This window comes from Petaurus breviceps, unplaced genomic scaffold (genome assembly GCF_028583685.1).
Source record: "Petaurus breviceps papuanus isolate PSGF00001 unplaced genomic scaffold, PetGlider_PUasm1.0 90977, whole genome shotgun sequence".
Classification (NCBI taxonomy): Eukaryota; Metazoa; Chordata; class Mammalia; order Diprotodontia; family Petauridae; genus Petaurus; species Petaurus breviceps.
This window is the reverse complement of record NW_027187391.1, coordinates 40,348,598-40,365,681: the sequence shown is the minus strand read 5'-3', so window position 1 is coordinate 40,365,681 and position 17,084 is coordinate 40,348,598. Positions and strand designations below refer to the sequence as shown.

At 39.4% G+C, this 17,084-nt stretch overlaps 1 protein-coding gene across 4 annotated transcripts in view; it reads right to left on the bottom strand.

Annotated features, from left to right (window-relative positions):
* FYN (FYN proto-oncogene, Src family tyrosine kinase) overlaps positions 1–17,084 on the bottom strand; it is a 308,067-nt gene that overhangs the window by 46,487 nt on the left and 244,496 nt on the right. For 3 of the 4 annotated variants that reach the window (XM_069077031.1, XM_069077030.1, XM_069077032.1), the window contains 4 exons: positions 13,184–13,348; positions 9,881–10,060; positions 7,916–7,992; positions 7,655–7,808 (listed from right to left, as the gene is read on the bottom strand). In XM_069077031.1, the coding sequence (XP_068933132.1) occupies positions 7,655–7,808; positions 7,916–7,992; positions 9,881–10,060; positions 13,184–13,348 (576 nt within the window). Of the gene's footprint in view, positions 1–7,654; positions 7,809–7,915; positions 7,993–9,880; positions 10,061–12,606; positions 12,763–13,183; positions 13,349–17,084 lie in introns of all 4 variants that reach the window. The other variant, XM_069077033.1, reaches the window with a different exon arrangement.

The following is a 17,084-nucleotide window of genomic DNA, read 5'->3' as shown; positions in this document are numbered from 1 at the left end:
TTTAATATTCTTAATTGCCTGTGTGACCTCAAAGTCACTTTAATTCTCTGACCTTCAGTTTCCCCATCTGTAAAATGAGGGATTTGGACCAGATGGCCTCTGAGGACCCTCCCAGCTGTAAAACTGTGATCTTAGGATCTTTCTCACAAGTCCAGTCCAAAATTTGGCATTAGCCTGTATTCTTGAGAGGCTGAAAGAATCCAAAAACCAGAGGTACCATGGCAGCAAAGAAAGAAAATATAAGGCAATTGGGAAGAAAAATTTGGTAGGCAAGAGCATAATATGTGTGTGTTATGTGTGTGTGTGTTGGGTGGCAGGGGCGGGGGAGGGGGGTTGGGACTGTTCAGCAACAAAATGGCGCTGGAACACCTGAGGTCATATAACTAATATCTTGTAACTAAGTATCAGAAACTGGACTTGAACCCAAATCTAGTATTCTTTCTACCATATCACACTGGTTTTTGTTTGATAAAATAGTAAATCATATCAAAACCTTGTGATCTCTCTTTTAAAAACTTTTTTTTTAAAGAATGTATGTCAATGAAAGAGAATGTTTTAGAAAGCCATTCTTTGTTCATTAGTTATCAAGGCTAAACTAAGGATGTATAGAAGGATATCTGATGTCTTTTTTCAATGAGTAAAAAAGGACTTTAGATTGTAGGTTTAAAAATCAACATCAGTCAATGTGCCATTGAGTTTAAGATCCACACAGAAAACTAATTGTCTGGTGAGAAGCCTTTACTCATCTCTTTGCATGAATCATAAAGGCCCTAATTATTAAACAGGTTACAAATCTCAGAAAATAAGAATGGACTAACAAGTAATTATGATAAAGGTGATGATGATGATAAGATTGTGTCCCCCTATCTCACCCAGGCCAAAAGTCTTGATCCCTCTATTGATGGACACAGAAGTTCTGACCTGATGTGGGCCAGGTTGCCCCTCCTTAGGCAGGCTGATGGCATCCTCCCTTTTCTCAACTCCTAGGGGGCTTGGCATATTGGTTCCAGACTTAGTGTAGGCATATGATTGGCTTAACTCACTTCAGCTGAGAACTCTGGCACTCAAGAGATGAACCAGCATCTGCCTCCTCCAACAGCAGCATGTGCTACCATGCCCTGCTCACAAGTACTTATAAAGCTTGATAGAAGACACAGCTGGAAATGGTAGGTGAAGATTAAGAGGAGAGTCAGCTGCAATGATTTCTGGAGCTGAACTATATTAGTAATTTTCCTAGAAATGACTGTGGTAACTGAGGTGAACTACAGAAGAAGTCTCAGAATAAGTATTGCTGGGATTAGAGTATGAGTGATGGCCCCAAATCAAGGAAGATTGGATGTGGGGTGGGAGGCAGCTCTTGCAAAAACAAACTAACAAACAAAAATCAGGAACACCTGGGGTGTATTAAGGAAATGAGAGAGAGAGAAAGAGGGAGAGAGAAGGAGGGAGGGAGAGATAGAAGGAGGGATGGAGAGAGAGAGAGGAGGGAGAGGGAAGGAGGAATGGAGAGAGAGAGAGTGCTGATCATGTAAGTAGCAACAGTGCTAGCTAGGGGAGGATGTGAGGTAGAGGTGGCCCAAACATCTCTACCTTGGATGTCCCACCATTTCCGACACAAATATTGAAAATCAAACTCATGCCCTTTCCTCCAAAGCCAACTTGGCTTGAATTCTTCCCCAAGTCTCAAATCCTCAGCATCTTCCACTCTTCCCTCATTTCCCATATTCAATCAATCACCAAGTATTATCAATTATAGGCCTTCATTCTCTTGTTCAACAAATATTTGTTGAATGATGCAGGTCTCTGATATCTATGAGCTTAAAGTTTAATAAAGGAGGTAAGACAAGCACATAGATACAGTAACAAGGTCTTTTTATGTCCCTTTGAAACACCATCATGTGGCCATGGTGGCCCACACATACATAAGTACTTGGTAAATATTTGGGAGAGGGGCATGTGAGTACAATGCAGCCTTCTATCAACCAAGAATTGTTGTAGAAGAGAAGTGGTATTAAGGAAGTAATCAGAGAGAGACAGGACTGGGGAAAAAAAAGGTGGGCTCCTCACACGGCAAAAATGTTGCTGTTGCTATTGTTGTTGAATTGTTTCAGTTGTGTCTGACTGCGAACCCACTTGAGGTTTTCTTGGCAAGGATACTAAAGTGGTTTGCCATTCCCTTCTCCATCTCATTTTACAGATGAGGAAACTGAGGCAAACAGGGTTAAGTGACTTGCCCAGGGTCACACGGCTAGTAATATCTGAATAACCATGTAATATCAACTATAAGAAAGGCCAAGCACATAGCCTTGACCCTATAGAGGACTGTGGGAATGAGAGATGCACAGGATAGGAAGGAATGGGAGGGTTATGCCTGGCATTGTTGGAGAGAGCACTATCATAAACTGGTAGGTCTCAGCTTTAATACAGTTTACAACTAGTCATCACTGATTATTTATCTTTTCAAAGGCTCCGGCACCTGGTTACACATAGTTGTATAACCATGACGAAATCACTTTTTCCTGTTTGAATGTGTCTCCTTAGCTATGAAATGGAGATCACACTATGGTAGTGGAATAATTCTGAACTTTCAACTTACCCAGCTCACTGGACAGCAATGAGCTTTACAAAAGTGCTTTTTAATGTGCTATATAAATATTATGATTACTATAATGGAGGGGGTTGTTGTCATGCAGCTGTACCTGATTTTTCATGACCCCATTTGGGGTTTTCTTAGCAGAGATACCAGAGTGGTTTTCCATTTCCTTCTCCAGCTCATTTTGCAGATAAGGAAACTGAGCCAAACAGAGTTAAGTGACTTGCCCAGGGTCACAACAGTTAGCAAGTGTCTGAGGCTGTATTTGAACTTAGATCTTCCTGACTCCAGGCTCAGAGCTCTATCCATCTAACCCAATGGAGGGGAAAATGCATAAATAATACTGAATAGTAGACAATCTAAAAATAACAGCTGACTTTTGAAGCCACTGAATTGCCACTGGCTCTGGAGTCAGCAGACTTGAGTTCAAACCCTACTTTTGATGCTTACTACCTGTGTGATCTTGGGCACTTCAATTAATCTTCTTAGGCCTCAGTTTCCTCATGTGTAAAATGGAGCAGTTGGACCTTGAGCCTCTCAAGCTCTTTCCAACTCTAGATTTTTGATCCTGTAAGCAGATGGAGACAAATTTGCCTCTGGGCCCAATCTTAGCTGCCTCCCCAGGCTTGCCTCTTCTGCCACTGGCCAGAGACCCAGATGAATGGCAGGCTCTAGGAGGGACTTCACAGCTGGGCCTTTGTGCATATTGCTTCTTCTAAGTCAAACCCAGGAGAGGAAGATGATGGTTTATTTTACCCTTAGAAGGGTAAACAAACTGAGCTGAAAAAGAGTTACCAATCCTAGTCTGAGACTATCTCCAACTAGCATGCATTGCTGTATACCACAAACAGCTTATGTGATTGAAGTCACAGTGTGGATTGGGGCTGTGTGTAACATAAAACTCAACTTGCAAATATTATTAGGCACGTGGACCAGCTGTCAAGTGTAGCTGATTAATCCCTTACAGACACATAAGTATGCAGTGTGCATGCTGCCTACAGCATGCATGAGTGGAATGCACACTCAGGAACTGCTGTTTGAAAATATCAGTGCAAGACAAATCTGTGTGACAAATTTTATAAATAGCTGGTATCATTCGAGGTCACCTGAGTCTCCTCAAAAATGAGGGTCTTTCCCACTTATGAATATTAAAAGATGCTTCTTATTAAAAATCAATCAAATAATGAGATGGAAACAACTGACTTTTGATTTTTCTTCTTTTTAAAGAAAAAAAGTTCACTGTCTTTTCCTGAGTCCTTACATTTTCTTAAACTGATTTTTCAAACCCATTTGTTGTTTCTTTACTTGTAGGAAAGATGGGCAGACTTCTCCATAAGGCCTATCTACTAAGAGAAAGGGCCTCATTTTACTGAGGTCTGTGGAGGTTAAGGGACAGGTCATGCAGGTGATCAGCATCAATCAAGATTTGAACTCATTGGGGTGGCTAGGTGGCGCAGTGAATACAGCACCAGCCCTGGAGTCAGGAGGACCTGAGTTCAAATGTAGCTTCAGACACTTAACACTTACTAGCCATGTGACCTTGGGCAAGTTACTTAACCCTAATTGCCCTGCCCTTCTCCCTCCAAAAAAAAGAGATTTGAACTTATGTCTTTTTGCTTCAGAGAAAATGCTCTTTCCACACTTCCAGCTCCATTTCCTTCACTGATCTCTATCCTTACCTTTCCCACCAATATAAACCGCATCTCCATTTTTTCCCTGTCGATTTCACATATTTCCTTTCCCATGATGTCTGAACATTACGTTTCTTCTCTTCCCAATGTTCTGGTACATTTACAATTGTTTCTTTAATTTCCCTCAGGCTCCTGAAAGATCCTATGCTTCCTTTTTTCAATTTCACCTTCTAACTAGTCTATTTCTTCTAATTTTCTATTGTTTGGTGTAGGCTTGAAAACAGCTTCAGGCCAGGTGTTTTGTATAGAGGAAAGAGTCCCATAGCCGGGTATGAATACTAGTGTTACCATTTTCTACTTGTGGGACTTTGGATAAAATCACTTTTCCTTGTGGACCTTGTTTTTTTTCCACCTGCATGATGAGGGTGTTGGAGTAGGTGACCTCTAAGTGTCCTTCATCTTTAAAGTTCTGTGAACCTGGCAAAGGAGGACTGGAAATGTCATGTAACCTCCCTCAGCCTCAGTTTCCTCCTCTAGAAAATGAAGGGGGTGGATTAGAAGACATTTGAGGTTCTTTCCACCTTTAAATCTATGATCCTACAACTAGACCAAGTAAAAAATCTGCCTCTACACCCAATCTTGGCCACCTCCTAGGCTTGATGCTTCTGCCAGTGATGTGAGACTTAACTGACTGTGGAGCAGAGTGTGGTAACAGATGGCCAGTGTGGGAAGAATGGGGGACAGGGGGATAAGGAGGGGGCTGATGAATCAATGTTGTGAATGAACTGGAAATTCTTGAGTAGAGTTGGGATGATGTAGTATGCTTTTGCACAGTGCCAGGTACACAGAAGGCACTTAATAAATGCTTATTGAATTGAGCTGAATTAACTTTGATATGGATAGAGAATCAGAAGACCTGGGTTTAAGTTCCAGTTCACTTCCTAGCCATGAGACTTTGGGCAAGTGACTTTTTCCTCTAAGCCTCCATTTCCTTATCTGTGAAATAGAGGTAATAGGTAATGGAATGCATTATCTGACCCCCAGGGTTCATCACAGGATCATAAATTCAGAGGTAAACAGGACCTTTCCAACACTCTCCTATTACAGAGGAAACTTAAGGCCCAGAAAAGTGAAAAGATTTGTGTTTGGACATCAGGGGCTGACTTTGGGTTTGAAGTGAGGTCCTCCAATTCCAAATCCAGCTCTTCCCATTGTATCCCATTGTTTGGCTATACCACAAAAATGAGATAATGTATGCAAAAGCTTTGTAATTTTTGAATATCAGCTTAATATTATTGTTAGGAGTCAATGAACTACTCTAAACAAGAATGTTTAAATCCGTCAACTACATATGCGGACACATCCCCGTCTTTGCTGACAACTAACCCTAGAATCTACCTGTTCATAGAGGGTCCAAGAATATTTGACTACGTTCAGAATGAATCCACTTAACTGTACTGTGATAATATAGCACGATGTATGAGAAGGGCTACTAAAGAAAAAGGGATAGCTGGGGAAGGAAGATACAGTAATATTGTCCCCCCACCCTTCCCTGCCACCACCCATGAAACAATTTTTTTTTTTTTTTGCTTTTTGGAGGGGTAAGGCAGAGCAATTGGGGTTGTGCCCAAGGTCACGTGGCTAGTAAGTGTCTGAGCCCAGATTTGAACTCAGGTTCTGTCCTCCTGACTCCAGGGCTGGTGCTCTATTCACTGCACCACCTAGCAGCCCCCAGGAAACAAAATTTTAAATACATCACCCTGGCTACTCTGAGTCTTGGAGACTCAACACAAAGATAGATGGTCTCTTTCATGGGACCAAGAACACTGACCATTTTACATTTCTTTCACAAATTAAATATTTGTGCTTAGTAAACTTTCCCTGACTTGGGGCAATCATGATTTGAAACCTTAGCCTCTGGGTAAGCTCACTAATGGTGTTCAGATTTTAATCCTGCTGGTTATTTCCTACTTGACTGCTTGCTGTTGTCCTGCCTGGCTCATGTTGCCTCCAGTTCACATTCCCATTTCTCCCTAGGCTGCCGACTCTGATCAAGGTTGCCTGTCTGCTATGCTTAGAGACCAAAACGCACCATCTGGACTCAGCACTGGGCTGTGCATACTTGGTAAAGAACGAGAGCCTCCATGTGTCAGGAAAATCCAAACAGCTGACCTACATGTATTTTAGTATTTTTGTAGCATCTGTACTAGTCAGGATATTAGCTTGACATTTATCCTTATAACATCAGACTGCTAAAGCCATTTCCATCCTTGTACCCATATTATGGAAAGAGGTGGGGGTTGGGGAACATGAAATTAAACAATAATAATAACAAAAAAAATAATCTATATGAAATTCCATGTAGATATTTTCTTTCAGTGTAGCCCACCCACTGTTCATTCTTGCCTGGAATTGGAATAGGACCTTATTTTAAAAAAAGGAAATCATTCCTTCCCCCAAAACACAAACCTTAAATTCCCTAAGAAGAGGCCATCTGTTACCCCAAACTGCATATGATAATGAAGTTGTTTAATAGAAAATTAATTGACAAACTAGAAAAAAAAAAGTGATGCTGGCACAGCCCTCAAGAGTTCTCTCTCTGGTATCTCTTTAATTAGACTACCTATTGGGTTATACATTGAAGTCATTAAGTATTTAAGATACCAGTTTGGGATTTACCTGTGTTGGAAGTTTGTTTCCATAAATTTCACTTGGAGAAGGGGAGAAAAGGATGAGAGAGGGGTCCATGATAAGAATCCATAGATCCCTTGGCCTTCTGCAATCCTTTTACTACAAAGGCCAAGGTGCTCAAAGGAAAAGCAATGTGTGATTTCAAAATCTGCCAAAGAGTCAGCCAACTGACCACCAACCAGCAAGCAATTTTCTTTTCCTTTCTAGATTAACTATACGATACTATATTGTATGGGGGTAGGGATAGAGAACATCAGTTCAGCAAATGAATTTTATTTTTAGACTTTGTTAATGGGTTATTTAGGGGAGTGGAGATAATGATAATTAATAGCAATAAAATAGCTAATATTTATATGGTCCTTTTTGTGTGCTAGGCACTGTGTGAAACACTTCACAGTTTTTATTTCATTTGTTCCTCACAGCAACCCCGGCAGGTAGGTGCTCTTATTATCCTCATTTTATAGACAAGGAAACAGATGAACAGAGGTTAAATGACTTGCCCAAGATCACACAGCTTATAACTGTCTGAGGCTGAATTTCAACTCAGGTCTTCCAGATTCTAGGCCCAGGGCTCTGTCCACTATGCTACCTGGTTATCTACAGGTGTATAAGGACCATATGGGAAGGAAAAGGTAAATGAAATAATGGGGTAGTTGCAATAAAGGGTCTTGATATAGTAACAGGTTAGAAATTGACTGTTTAAAAAGAAACTAGAATTAGCAATCACACCAGGACTCACCTTGTCTTGCTGTGTATTCATTGTCTTCAATCAATCTGGCTAATCCAAAATCAGCAATCTTGCATATGAGCCCATTCCCCACCAGAATGTTTGCAGACCGCAGATCTCTATGGATATAATTCATCCGTTCGATATAAGCCATGCCTGCGGCAACCTGTTAAAGCACAACAGAGAGTGAATGAACGCTTGATTTAAGAGTGGTCCATGTGTCTCTACTGTGGCCGCATCCTACATGGGAAGCCTGCTGTCAGTCACACTCACCTGTGCAGCCATATCCACCAGGTTAGGCAATTTCAGAGCTCTTCCTTCTCCGTCTTTTAGGAAATCCAGCAAACTCCCTGTGAAAGAAAAGTGCCATTGCATCCATTTACTATGAAAAACAAACTATGAAACAGAACTAGGTAGGTTCTTTTTAGATGGGATATAGATACATGGTGAGAACAATGCATTCATTTCAAACAATTTAATGGTTTACACAAGGAACAAAGATGTCCCGAGCAAGAAAAGCTTGCAAATAGTTTTATCCCTTTGGACAAAAGGATGGTGAACCCCAATGTTCAATAAGCCATAGCTAAAACTCAACTAAAATAAGTTTACTCACAGAGTGACGGTATATATATAATCTGGCCTGGAGGCAGGAGTCCTGGGTTTAAATCTTGGCTCAGACAGTAGCTTGCACATAGGTATTTGGGGGAGGATTGTGTCCCAGAAATCTCCAAGTGCCACAGGAATATAAGTTATTATTATTTATATTAGATCTATGATTTCATTTGTATAGGAAACTTCTTTTAACAATGAAGACCAGCCCTTGACTTGCAATTTATAGTCTTAGTGAGTTGCCTGGGATACTGAGAGGTAAGTGACCTGGCTAAGGTCACACAGTCGCTATGTATCAGAAACGGAACAGAACTCAATCTCAGGTTTTCTTGACCTTCATTGTTGCTGTTGCAATCATTATTAGTATTATTCATGGGAGCATGGGACAACCTTCATGACTCAGTTCATGCCCAATGAACATCAAACTAAAGAGAAGAGTGAGGGGGAAAATTACAGCTTAGATTATTTACAAATTTAACTCAAGAGAGTATTCTGATTTATATATGGTGGAGTGGACATTCTCTCTTAACTAGATCATAATCATCTGAAACTTAAATCAGAAAGCTAAAAGCAAAATAGCCAAAGCTTCAGAAGAATGATTATAAATGGACCCAAAAAGGGTCAGGAATAATTCCAAAAACTGAAATAATCATTTGCAGAGGCTTCATGCCTACAATGGTCATCTTTTATTTTTTAAGCTTTAATCATGGAATACAAATTATTTATGAAATAAACCCTGGAGACAGGGGACAGAAGATCTGCCAGGAAAAAATAAATCAAATCTTTTTTGAAAGAAAGCACTTGGGATGGGAGGGGGAGACAGAAATACAGTGTCTTCTGATGTAGAACGTCTTTCCTTTTAAGACCTTTTGTTTCTTATTTGGTTCATTTATTTTTCCAAAACAAAGTAATCCTTGGCCTCACCCCAAGCAATACTGCTTTAATTAGGAAAGGAAAAAGAAAGAGAAATAAAGAATGGCCTTTACACTATGCCCTGTTCATCTGTACATTTAAGAAAGTAGCAGGAAGAAACATGACAGGGAAACAGTGAAGGCTGCATCTCATTTGTCTTCTACGGCAGTTTTTTTTTAATGTATTTTCTTTTAATTTATTGAATAAAACAAGCATTTCCATAATACAGTATAATAAAACAGATGATTACACATGAAACTGCAAATCTACTATGGACAACTTGCTATTCCTTTTAAATATACAACAAAGTTATCATGTAAATTTCTTTTTTTTTCCCTTCTACTGCAATTTCTAATGCAAGGTGCTCAAGATTACAGAAACACAAACAGCTACGTCCAGATGAATAGCTGAGTAGCATAATCCAGAAGGTCTAGTAGTCTAAGTAATGGGTCCTGGGAAGAATTGGAAAATTCTGAGCTCCAGCACTTGTAGGCAGTATGCATTAGAATGTGGAAGGACATAGGGGATTCAGTAACAGATTGAGCTATTTTAAAACTACTTTTTACTAATGAACACACAACTGGTGCCTCCCTGATGAGCTTACTAGATTTAGGCAGAAACCAGGAGGCAAGTGGATAGACAGCTCCATTTTTCTCACCGTACCAATCCCTTCTCTATGTCCCAATGGAGAGAGAAGAGGGAGAAATGTTACTCAACCTTTATTCATGTACTCTGTGACGATGTAGATAGGCTCTTCAGACACCACGGCATAAAGCTGGACCAGTTTATCATGTTTTAGTTTCTTCATGATCTGGGCTTCCTCAAGGAAGGATTCTGGAGACATCGTGCCAGGCTTAAGAGTCTTGATGGCCACTTTTGTATTTCCATTCCAGGTACCTGCAGACAGCCCATAACATGGAGTCAAAATGAGAGATCCTCTGGTGGGGAAAATGATTTTTTAAACTAATAACTGTTTGCTTAGAACAATCAATTATCAGCTTTCCCCTTCCACAGCATCCTCTTCCCCACAAACAAGCCCTATAAAACTCCCAGGGAACAAAGACATTTACAAAGATTCTGTCAAATATTTTCAAGAGCAAAAAAATGATACTAGTTTTATTTATGGGTTATGATTGAATATGCAATTCTTTCACCACTTTCTCCATTAATTTGATTCTGGCAGGCCCACGTGGTTAAGTGCTATTTTGCTTTTCTGTTTCATTAATATGAAAGAGAAATCAAGCTGAAAACCTTGGCCCTCGCATACATAATGACCATCAACAATGATGGAAGTACAGAGCTGGGGTCACTTATCCATTAGTGTTTCAGTGATAATCAGGGTACCAACCCTCCCATCTGTGTTAAAGCAAAGTCTACTGTGTGCCTATTCTAAGCTTAGATTTTTTTTAGAAAGAACCTGAGTGCTTGGGGATGGATAAATTTGACTGAGAAAGCCTTTGGATCTCGGTAGTCTAAAAGCATTCCCAATTCAGGTTTTTGGTAACCCCATGATTGGGTCCTTTTTTCTGTTGAATCATCCATGCAGTGAAGCACTGTCAAAAATAATCCAGTCTACTTGTACAGAAAAACAATCCCCAAATTTCATGAAAGCTCAACCATAATAAGAAAGTGAATTCTATTAATGAGGCTAGAAAAATAAAAAAAAGCCATGAGGAGGAAACTAAAATTAATATTTTGAATTTGAAATAAAAAATTTAGTAAGTGTTGCTGATATTTAAATAAGGACTCTGACATACAGCTTGGAGATTGGTTTTTATCAGTCTCCTCATCTGGAAAATGAGGGGAGAGGGCCTGGACTAGGTGACCTCTGAGGTCCTTTCTTAGCTTCATGAGTCTATTCTAAGGCTTATGATTTTTTAATTGCCACTATACAGAAAGGACAATTTTCCCCTCTGGGTTATTAAACAGCTGCTTATTTCCATTTAGAAAAGGAAGACTGATTTAAGTGAAATTGTAAAAATTTATTTACAGTTTTGACAACACCAATTTAAGAATTAAAAAAAATATATATGTTCTGTTGGGGCAGCTCTATTACCCAGGTGGAAGTCTGGTTCTTATTATTACAAAATACAAAACACTAGGTTATAAGCGGAGAAGTAGAAAGTGATTACATGGCAGAATTTGTTCCCTAAAAATAAATGGGAAATTTGCAAGTTTATGCAACATTCCAGTAAGTTCCAGGTAATAGCCAATAATTTTCAGTAGGCTAGATTTTCCCTTTCTCTAAGACACTCCAGCAATAATTGAGTTAATTACAGAAGCACTCTACTCTATAATGGTTCTGAAAGCCCCTGAGACAAAGCTGCTCATGGAATGGCAATGGGAAATGAACTCTTAATGGCATGTAAAGAAATTTAAAATGTACTAATTTAAAAGTTTAAAAATCCATTCTCTTATGGAGGCCTAATTCTTTTTGTGTGTGGATGATTCTATTAAAATCTTTGGGCTCTAGGCCTCATAAATAAGATTTTTAAATACCTCATAATTAAAGTGCTAATTAGGATCTTCAGAGTAATGTGGTCTAGCCTCTGCTTCCAACTGAACACGCCCATACCAATGCAGGTTAATGTATGCATGCACAAGAAGCAGTCTGATATTAATAGATTAACTGTTGGACTTAGGCCTGGTTTGAAATCCTGACACTAATACTTATCAGTTTTATGACCAAGTACAAATCACTTAATCTTTCTGAGCCTTGGTTTCCTTATTTGTCAAATGGACATAATATGCATAGCACTTATCTCTCAGAACTTTTGTGAGGCTTGAATATGATAATGTATGCACAGAATGAATCCAACTTTGAAGTGTTTATGCATGTCTAATATGATGATGATCAATCAATCATTCAATCAATAAACATTTATTAAGTGCTTACTGTATATCAGGTACTGTACTAAGTGCTGGGATGATGATAATGATACTCCATTTTAAAAGAGCTCTGGGAAAAAAGAATCCACTGTCAACTCAATTATCTCAGATGCTTATCAGTGGAGTACAAACCTGCAGACAATCTGTAGGCAAAGACCCTTTGAATTGTGCCCTATCATTGACAACTAAGTGAATGAAAATGGAAGTCTTTTCTCTAGAGCATCTTACCATCTCTGCTCTTAGGAGAAAAAAAGATGCTTTAATTCTGTGCTGTTTTCCTGGCCAAAAGTTCCTACCATGCATGGGAATCATTGATAGAAAGATGAGCCTGGAATAATGAGAACTCTGAATGTCATCTTTGGAGTACCACAACCCAGAACAGTAGGAGACAGCCACGCTCTGCAAACTATGCTTCGGTGGGCCCATTTACTCCATCCTTCAGGGTATCCTAGACAAGGTGGATGAGTATGCAGGTGTTGCTGTGTTCTGTTCAATGTCTTTCTCCCAAGTGGCTCTTAAGGGGCATCCAAAGCAAAACACACTCTCTGCCTTACCAAACCACACTTCAGCGAAACACCCCTGACCAAGCTTCTTCTCCAGTAACAATGAATCCCGTGCAACTTCCCATGCATCTTTAGCCAATCCAACGGTTTGTGGAGTACAACTCGAGGCAACCACAGTTAAGTTAAAACACAAACCATCAGCTTTCTCTATAGGAAAGGGAATTAATAAAGAAAACAAAGTTCTTACAATCCAAAATTATGCATGCAATGGAAAAGATGGAAGGTGATTTGCCCTTCGGTGAATTCCAGGTCAGAAACCGAGAGCAGTGACTATGCCAGCTTTCAAAATTGCTTCCTTCCTTGGTTTATTAATTGAAGCTCACCATTACAATAAAAAGGAAGCCATTTTACCAAAGTAAAAAAATCACAAGGAGTAAATAAAATTTTGGATTTTCTAAAATAAAAAAAGCTCAATGTCCAAACATAGCCTACTCTATCACCCAGGTATTCAGAACTTTTTCTTTTTATGATGAGCTGGTCATAAAGTGTTCTTTATCCACCTTCCATCTTTTGTACCTTATTTCCCCAAAAGGGAAGATAATAATAGAATAACTGAGTTACAGCATACCCATCCATACTTCCCCAAACTGCCCATTTCCCAGTCTCTTGATCAACTGAAGGGATTCACGTGGAATTTCCCAGACATCTTTGGTTTTGACAGACAGATCAGTAAGCCTCGGCATTCCTTTATGACAGGGGACTACTAAGCGGCAGCAAAGGCCTGCAGCTCTCTCTGAAGGAGCAGCAACGGAGCCAACAGCCAGAGAGGAAAAAGAAAAGCGTAATACGTGAAACAAAACATTAACAACAAGTATATAAACCCAACACCAGTGAACAACAGCTACTCACAACAACTGTTATGTCAGCAGGGCACCACAAGCATCTTGGGGCAGGGGGAGGGGGGATTAGAAATCACACAAGGAAACACATTTGTTTGAGATAGAGCAGAGAAAAATTTAAAATTTGTTGTGGGTTCCCCTCCCCCCCTTCTTATTCAATCCTTAAAGGATGGCCAATTACTCTGAATCTGAGTTTCTGCACCCTCTAGGTATGATGGAAGGCTTCAGCTCCAGATGCTGATTAGATACTTTCTTGGAACCTTGAAAAGACATTCTTATGTTTTAGTGGAGGCCATAAGTGGGCAGATGGCACCTTTGATTTACATGAAAACATTCCTCTCTCTTTCCCTCTCCCTTCCTTCAATCATTATAGGCCTCTGCTTGGAAGACTAGGGGTCCTGTGTATTCTGAATGAATATATTTATAACTACAACTTTAGTGTTAGAGCTTACGGTTTTACAGAACAGCAGATTGTTCTAAACTAATAGCATAAAAAACTGCACCTGGGGCATGGGGAAAGGAGGTCAAACTTCACTAGTCATTCTTTTGGTATTCAAACAAAATGCTACAGAATTCGAGAGTAGAGCCTATACTGCTGCTGTCTGAGATACTATGGTCTGTTATTTCGCTTGGAGGTTGGACTCATAGGTAAGTCAAAACGAGAAGCATTTATTAAGCATCTATGATGTGCCAAGCTCTGTGCTATAAAATCACAGAGTGGCCTAGGACAGGGAAACACTAAACTGGGGAGCAAAGAAGAGAGAGAGAAAGAAAAGCTCTGACAAGTTTGAGAGTGTGAAAACAGAATGTGAACACAGTGAAAAAGAAAATTAAAAGCAGTGATTACTGAGAATAGAGCTCGGCAAGCTATGGCTGAGGGCCACATCCAGCCTAGTGAGCTGAGTAGCTTTTTACATTTTTAAATACAATAAAATTTTATTTAAACATGTAAAAACCATCCTTAGTTTGCTCCAGCACAAAAGCAAGTGGAAGGTCTAGTTTGTCAGCCTTTGACTTAAAAGACATTTTGAGATGTGCTTTTTTGGCTTTTAGGTAATAATTGTTGTTCAGTTGTTTTCAGTCATGTCTGACTGTTTGTTATCCCATTTGGGATTTCTTAGCAAAGATACTGGAGTGGTTTGCCCTTTCCTTTTCCATTTCATTTTACAGGTGAGGAAACTGAGGCAAACGGGGCTAAGTGACTTACCCAGGGTCACACATCTAGGTAGTATCTGAGGTTAGATTTGAACTTAGGAAGATGAGTCTTCCTGACTATGCCACCTAGAGTGCCACATTAGGCTGTAAGAGTAGTCACCAATGCCAACTTGGAAGGAGGTCTGTAGAGTAGAGATGTCAAACACTAGCTGGATGCAGGAACCAGATTAAAGTGTAACTGAGAAATGTTTAACAAAATAAATAAAAATACAATATGACATAGATAATGTTCATTAGTGATTTTCTAAGGCAATATGTGGCTTCAGGCATCATTTCTATTTGAATTAGACACCACTGCCATAGAGAACTGTCCCAAAGACCTGTGCTTTTTAGCATTTTTTTTTTAACAATGACTCAGATTAAGGCATAATTAATGGACAGGCCTCTCGAATTTACAGATGGCACAAACTATAACAGAGATTCCAATACAATGGATAAAAGGGTCAGGATCTGTAACAGTATCATGACAGGCTAAAACATTGGGCCAAATCTAATAAGATTACAGGGATAAATGTAAAGATTTACATTTGGGTTCCAAGAAGAATCAACTTCTCAAGCACAATGTGGGGAATGTGGGGGGGAGGTAGACATGACTTGACATCAACTGTTTTGAAAAAAAAAAATCAGTCTTTGCAGTCTTCAAATTAATTTAATGAGACAGCAGGCTATCCAAAAAAGCTAATGTGATCATAGAATATATGTTGAGAGGTTCAGGGTCCAGATCTGAGGATGTGATAATGAGATGGCAGATATGGGAAATGACCTTCAGTTTAGGCTTTGTAGTGAATGTCAGCAGAAAAAGGAAACTGGCAAACAGGAAAAAAAATAATACAAACACAGCCTATCTTTTGCTAAGAATCTGGATGACAGAGATTGTAACTTATTCAAATGTAGCACAAAGAGGTGGGAGAGGCTGATAGTAATGCTATTTTAAAAGACAGAAAATGGAGAACAGTCAGATGTAGCTCTCTTTTTTCTTTTCTTTTTTTTTTTTTTTAATGGAATAAGGTCCTGTGAAGTTTGGGTAGGAATTAATTTATTTGACTATATTATAAGGTCAGGCTTATATAAAAGAGAGAAAGAAGTGAAGGGAAAAAAAAGAAGTCATGGAAAAGCAAGTCTAGCTTAAGATGGCTTTTTTTTTAAAAGATACAATATTTTTCTGCTGATTTTTATAAAACTATCTCCTTTCTCATCTTTATGATGCTGTTAAGGTGCCTTCTGCAACTTGTTTTCAAAGAATCAAAACACCAGAGACTCTACTATGCAGCTGATATGTGGTTATAATAAAACAGATTTCAACATTTATGAATCCACATAGCATCTGGGTATTTCAAGTGTATTATTTAAAACCAGATATTCTGCTCTATTTCCCTCCTCCCTCCCAAAATTATTCTTATCAAAATTCCCCTAAAGCAAAAGTATCATTTGGGGAGGGGGCAGAAAGAGGTGGGGAGGGCATTCAGACCTGTAGTTTCAATGGTAGGGGCTCCTAATATTGAAACCCCCTCCACTAACTGCAAATCAGCAACTCACCTGTAACTTAGAATTGAAGAGAGTTTCCTTGGGGTGCTGAGAGTTTAAGCAACTTGTCTGTGACCCTACAGATAGCCTTCCTAACTCCAAGGCCAGCCTTATATCCTCCATGTCTCACTGCTTCTCTTCATCAAGAAATGATATCTTTAATAAGCTTTCTACCATATCCAAGGGGGCAAAAATGGGTCTCATCAACCAATATCACTTCAATTTTTTAAAACAATTTATCCAGTTGCTTGTCAAAGCCTGAGACCAACAGGTATGTACTTGGTGCTACTGGGCTGTGTGTTGAAAAACTGATGAATTTGAATGGGGCTGCAATTATAACAGCAATGTCTTGGTAAAGAGCGGGATGAGCACTGGGTCAAAAGGAACTGCTAGCTGGTTGTTTATTTTTAATTAATTATATGTTATTTATATTCACTCTACTTATCTGGGCAAAGACAATCAAGAATGCTGCCATGTAGAAGTTATTTTCCCCACATTCAAAAGTTGCCTATTTTCAGGTACACTAAAATTAGTGGTGATATCGGAAGTTGATTCACGTAATATTAAAAGTAATTATCATTTGCACCATTATGGTGATATGACTTTAAGTTAGTTTAGAAAAGAAAGCTCTACTGGGGACAGAATACTACATTCTTTTTTTTTTTTTTAAAGCAATTGGGGTTAAGTAACTTGCTCAAGGTTACATGGCCAGTTATTATTTCTGGGTGTGGTGCTGAGTATTTGAGCCCGGATTTGATCCAGGTCATCCTGACACTGGAGCTGGTGCTCTTACTCACTGAGCCACCTGGCCGCCCCTAAGCAATTGGGGTTAAGTAAATTGCTCAAGGTTACACGGCCAGGTGTTTCTGGGTAGTTGCTAAGTGTCTGAGC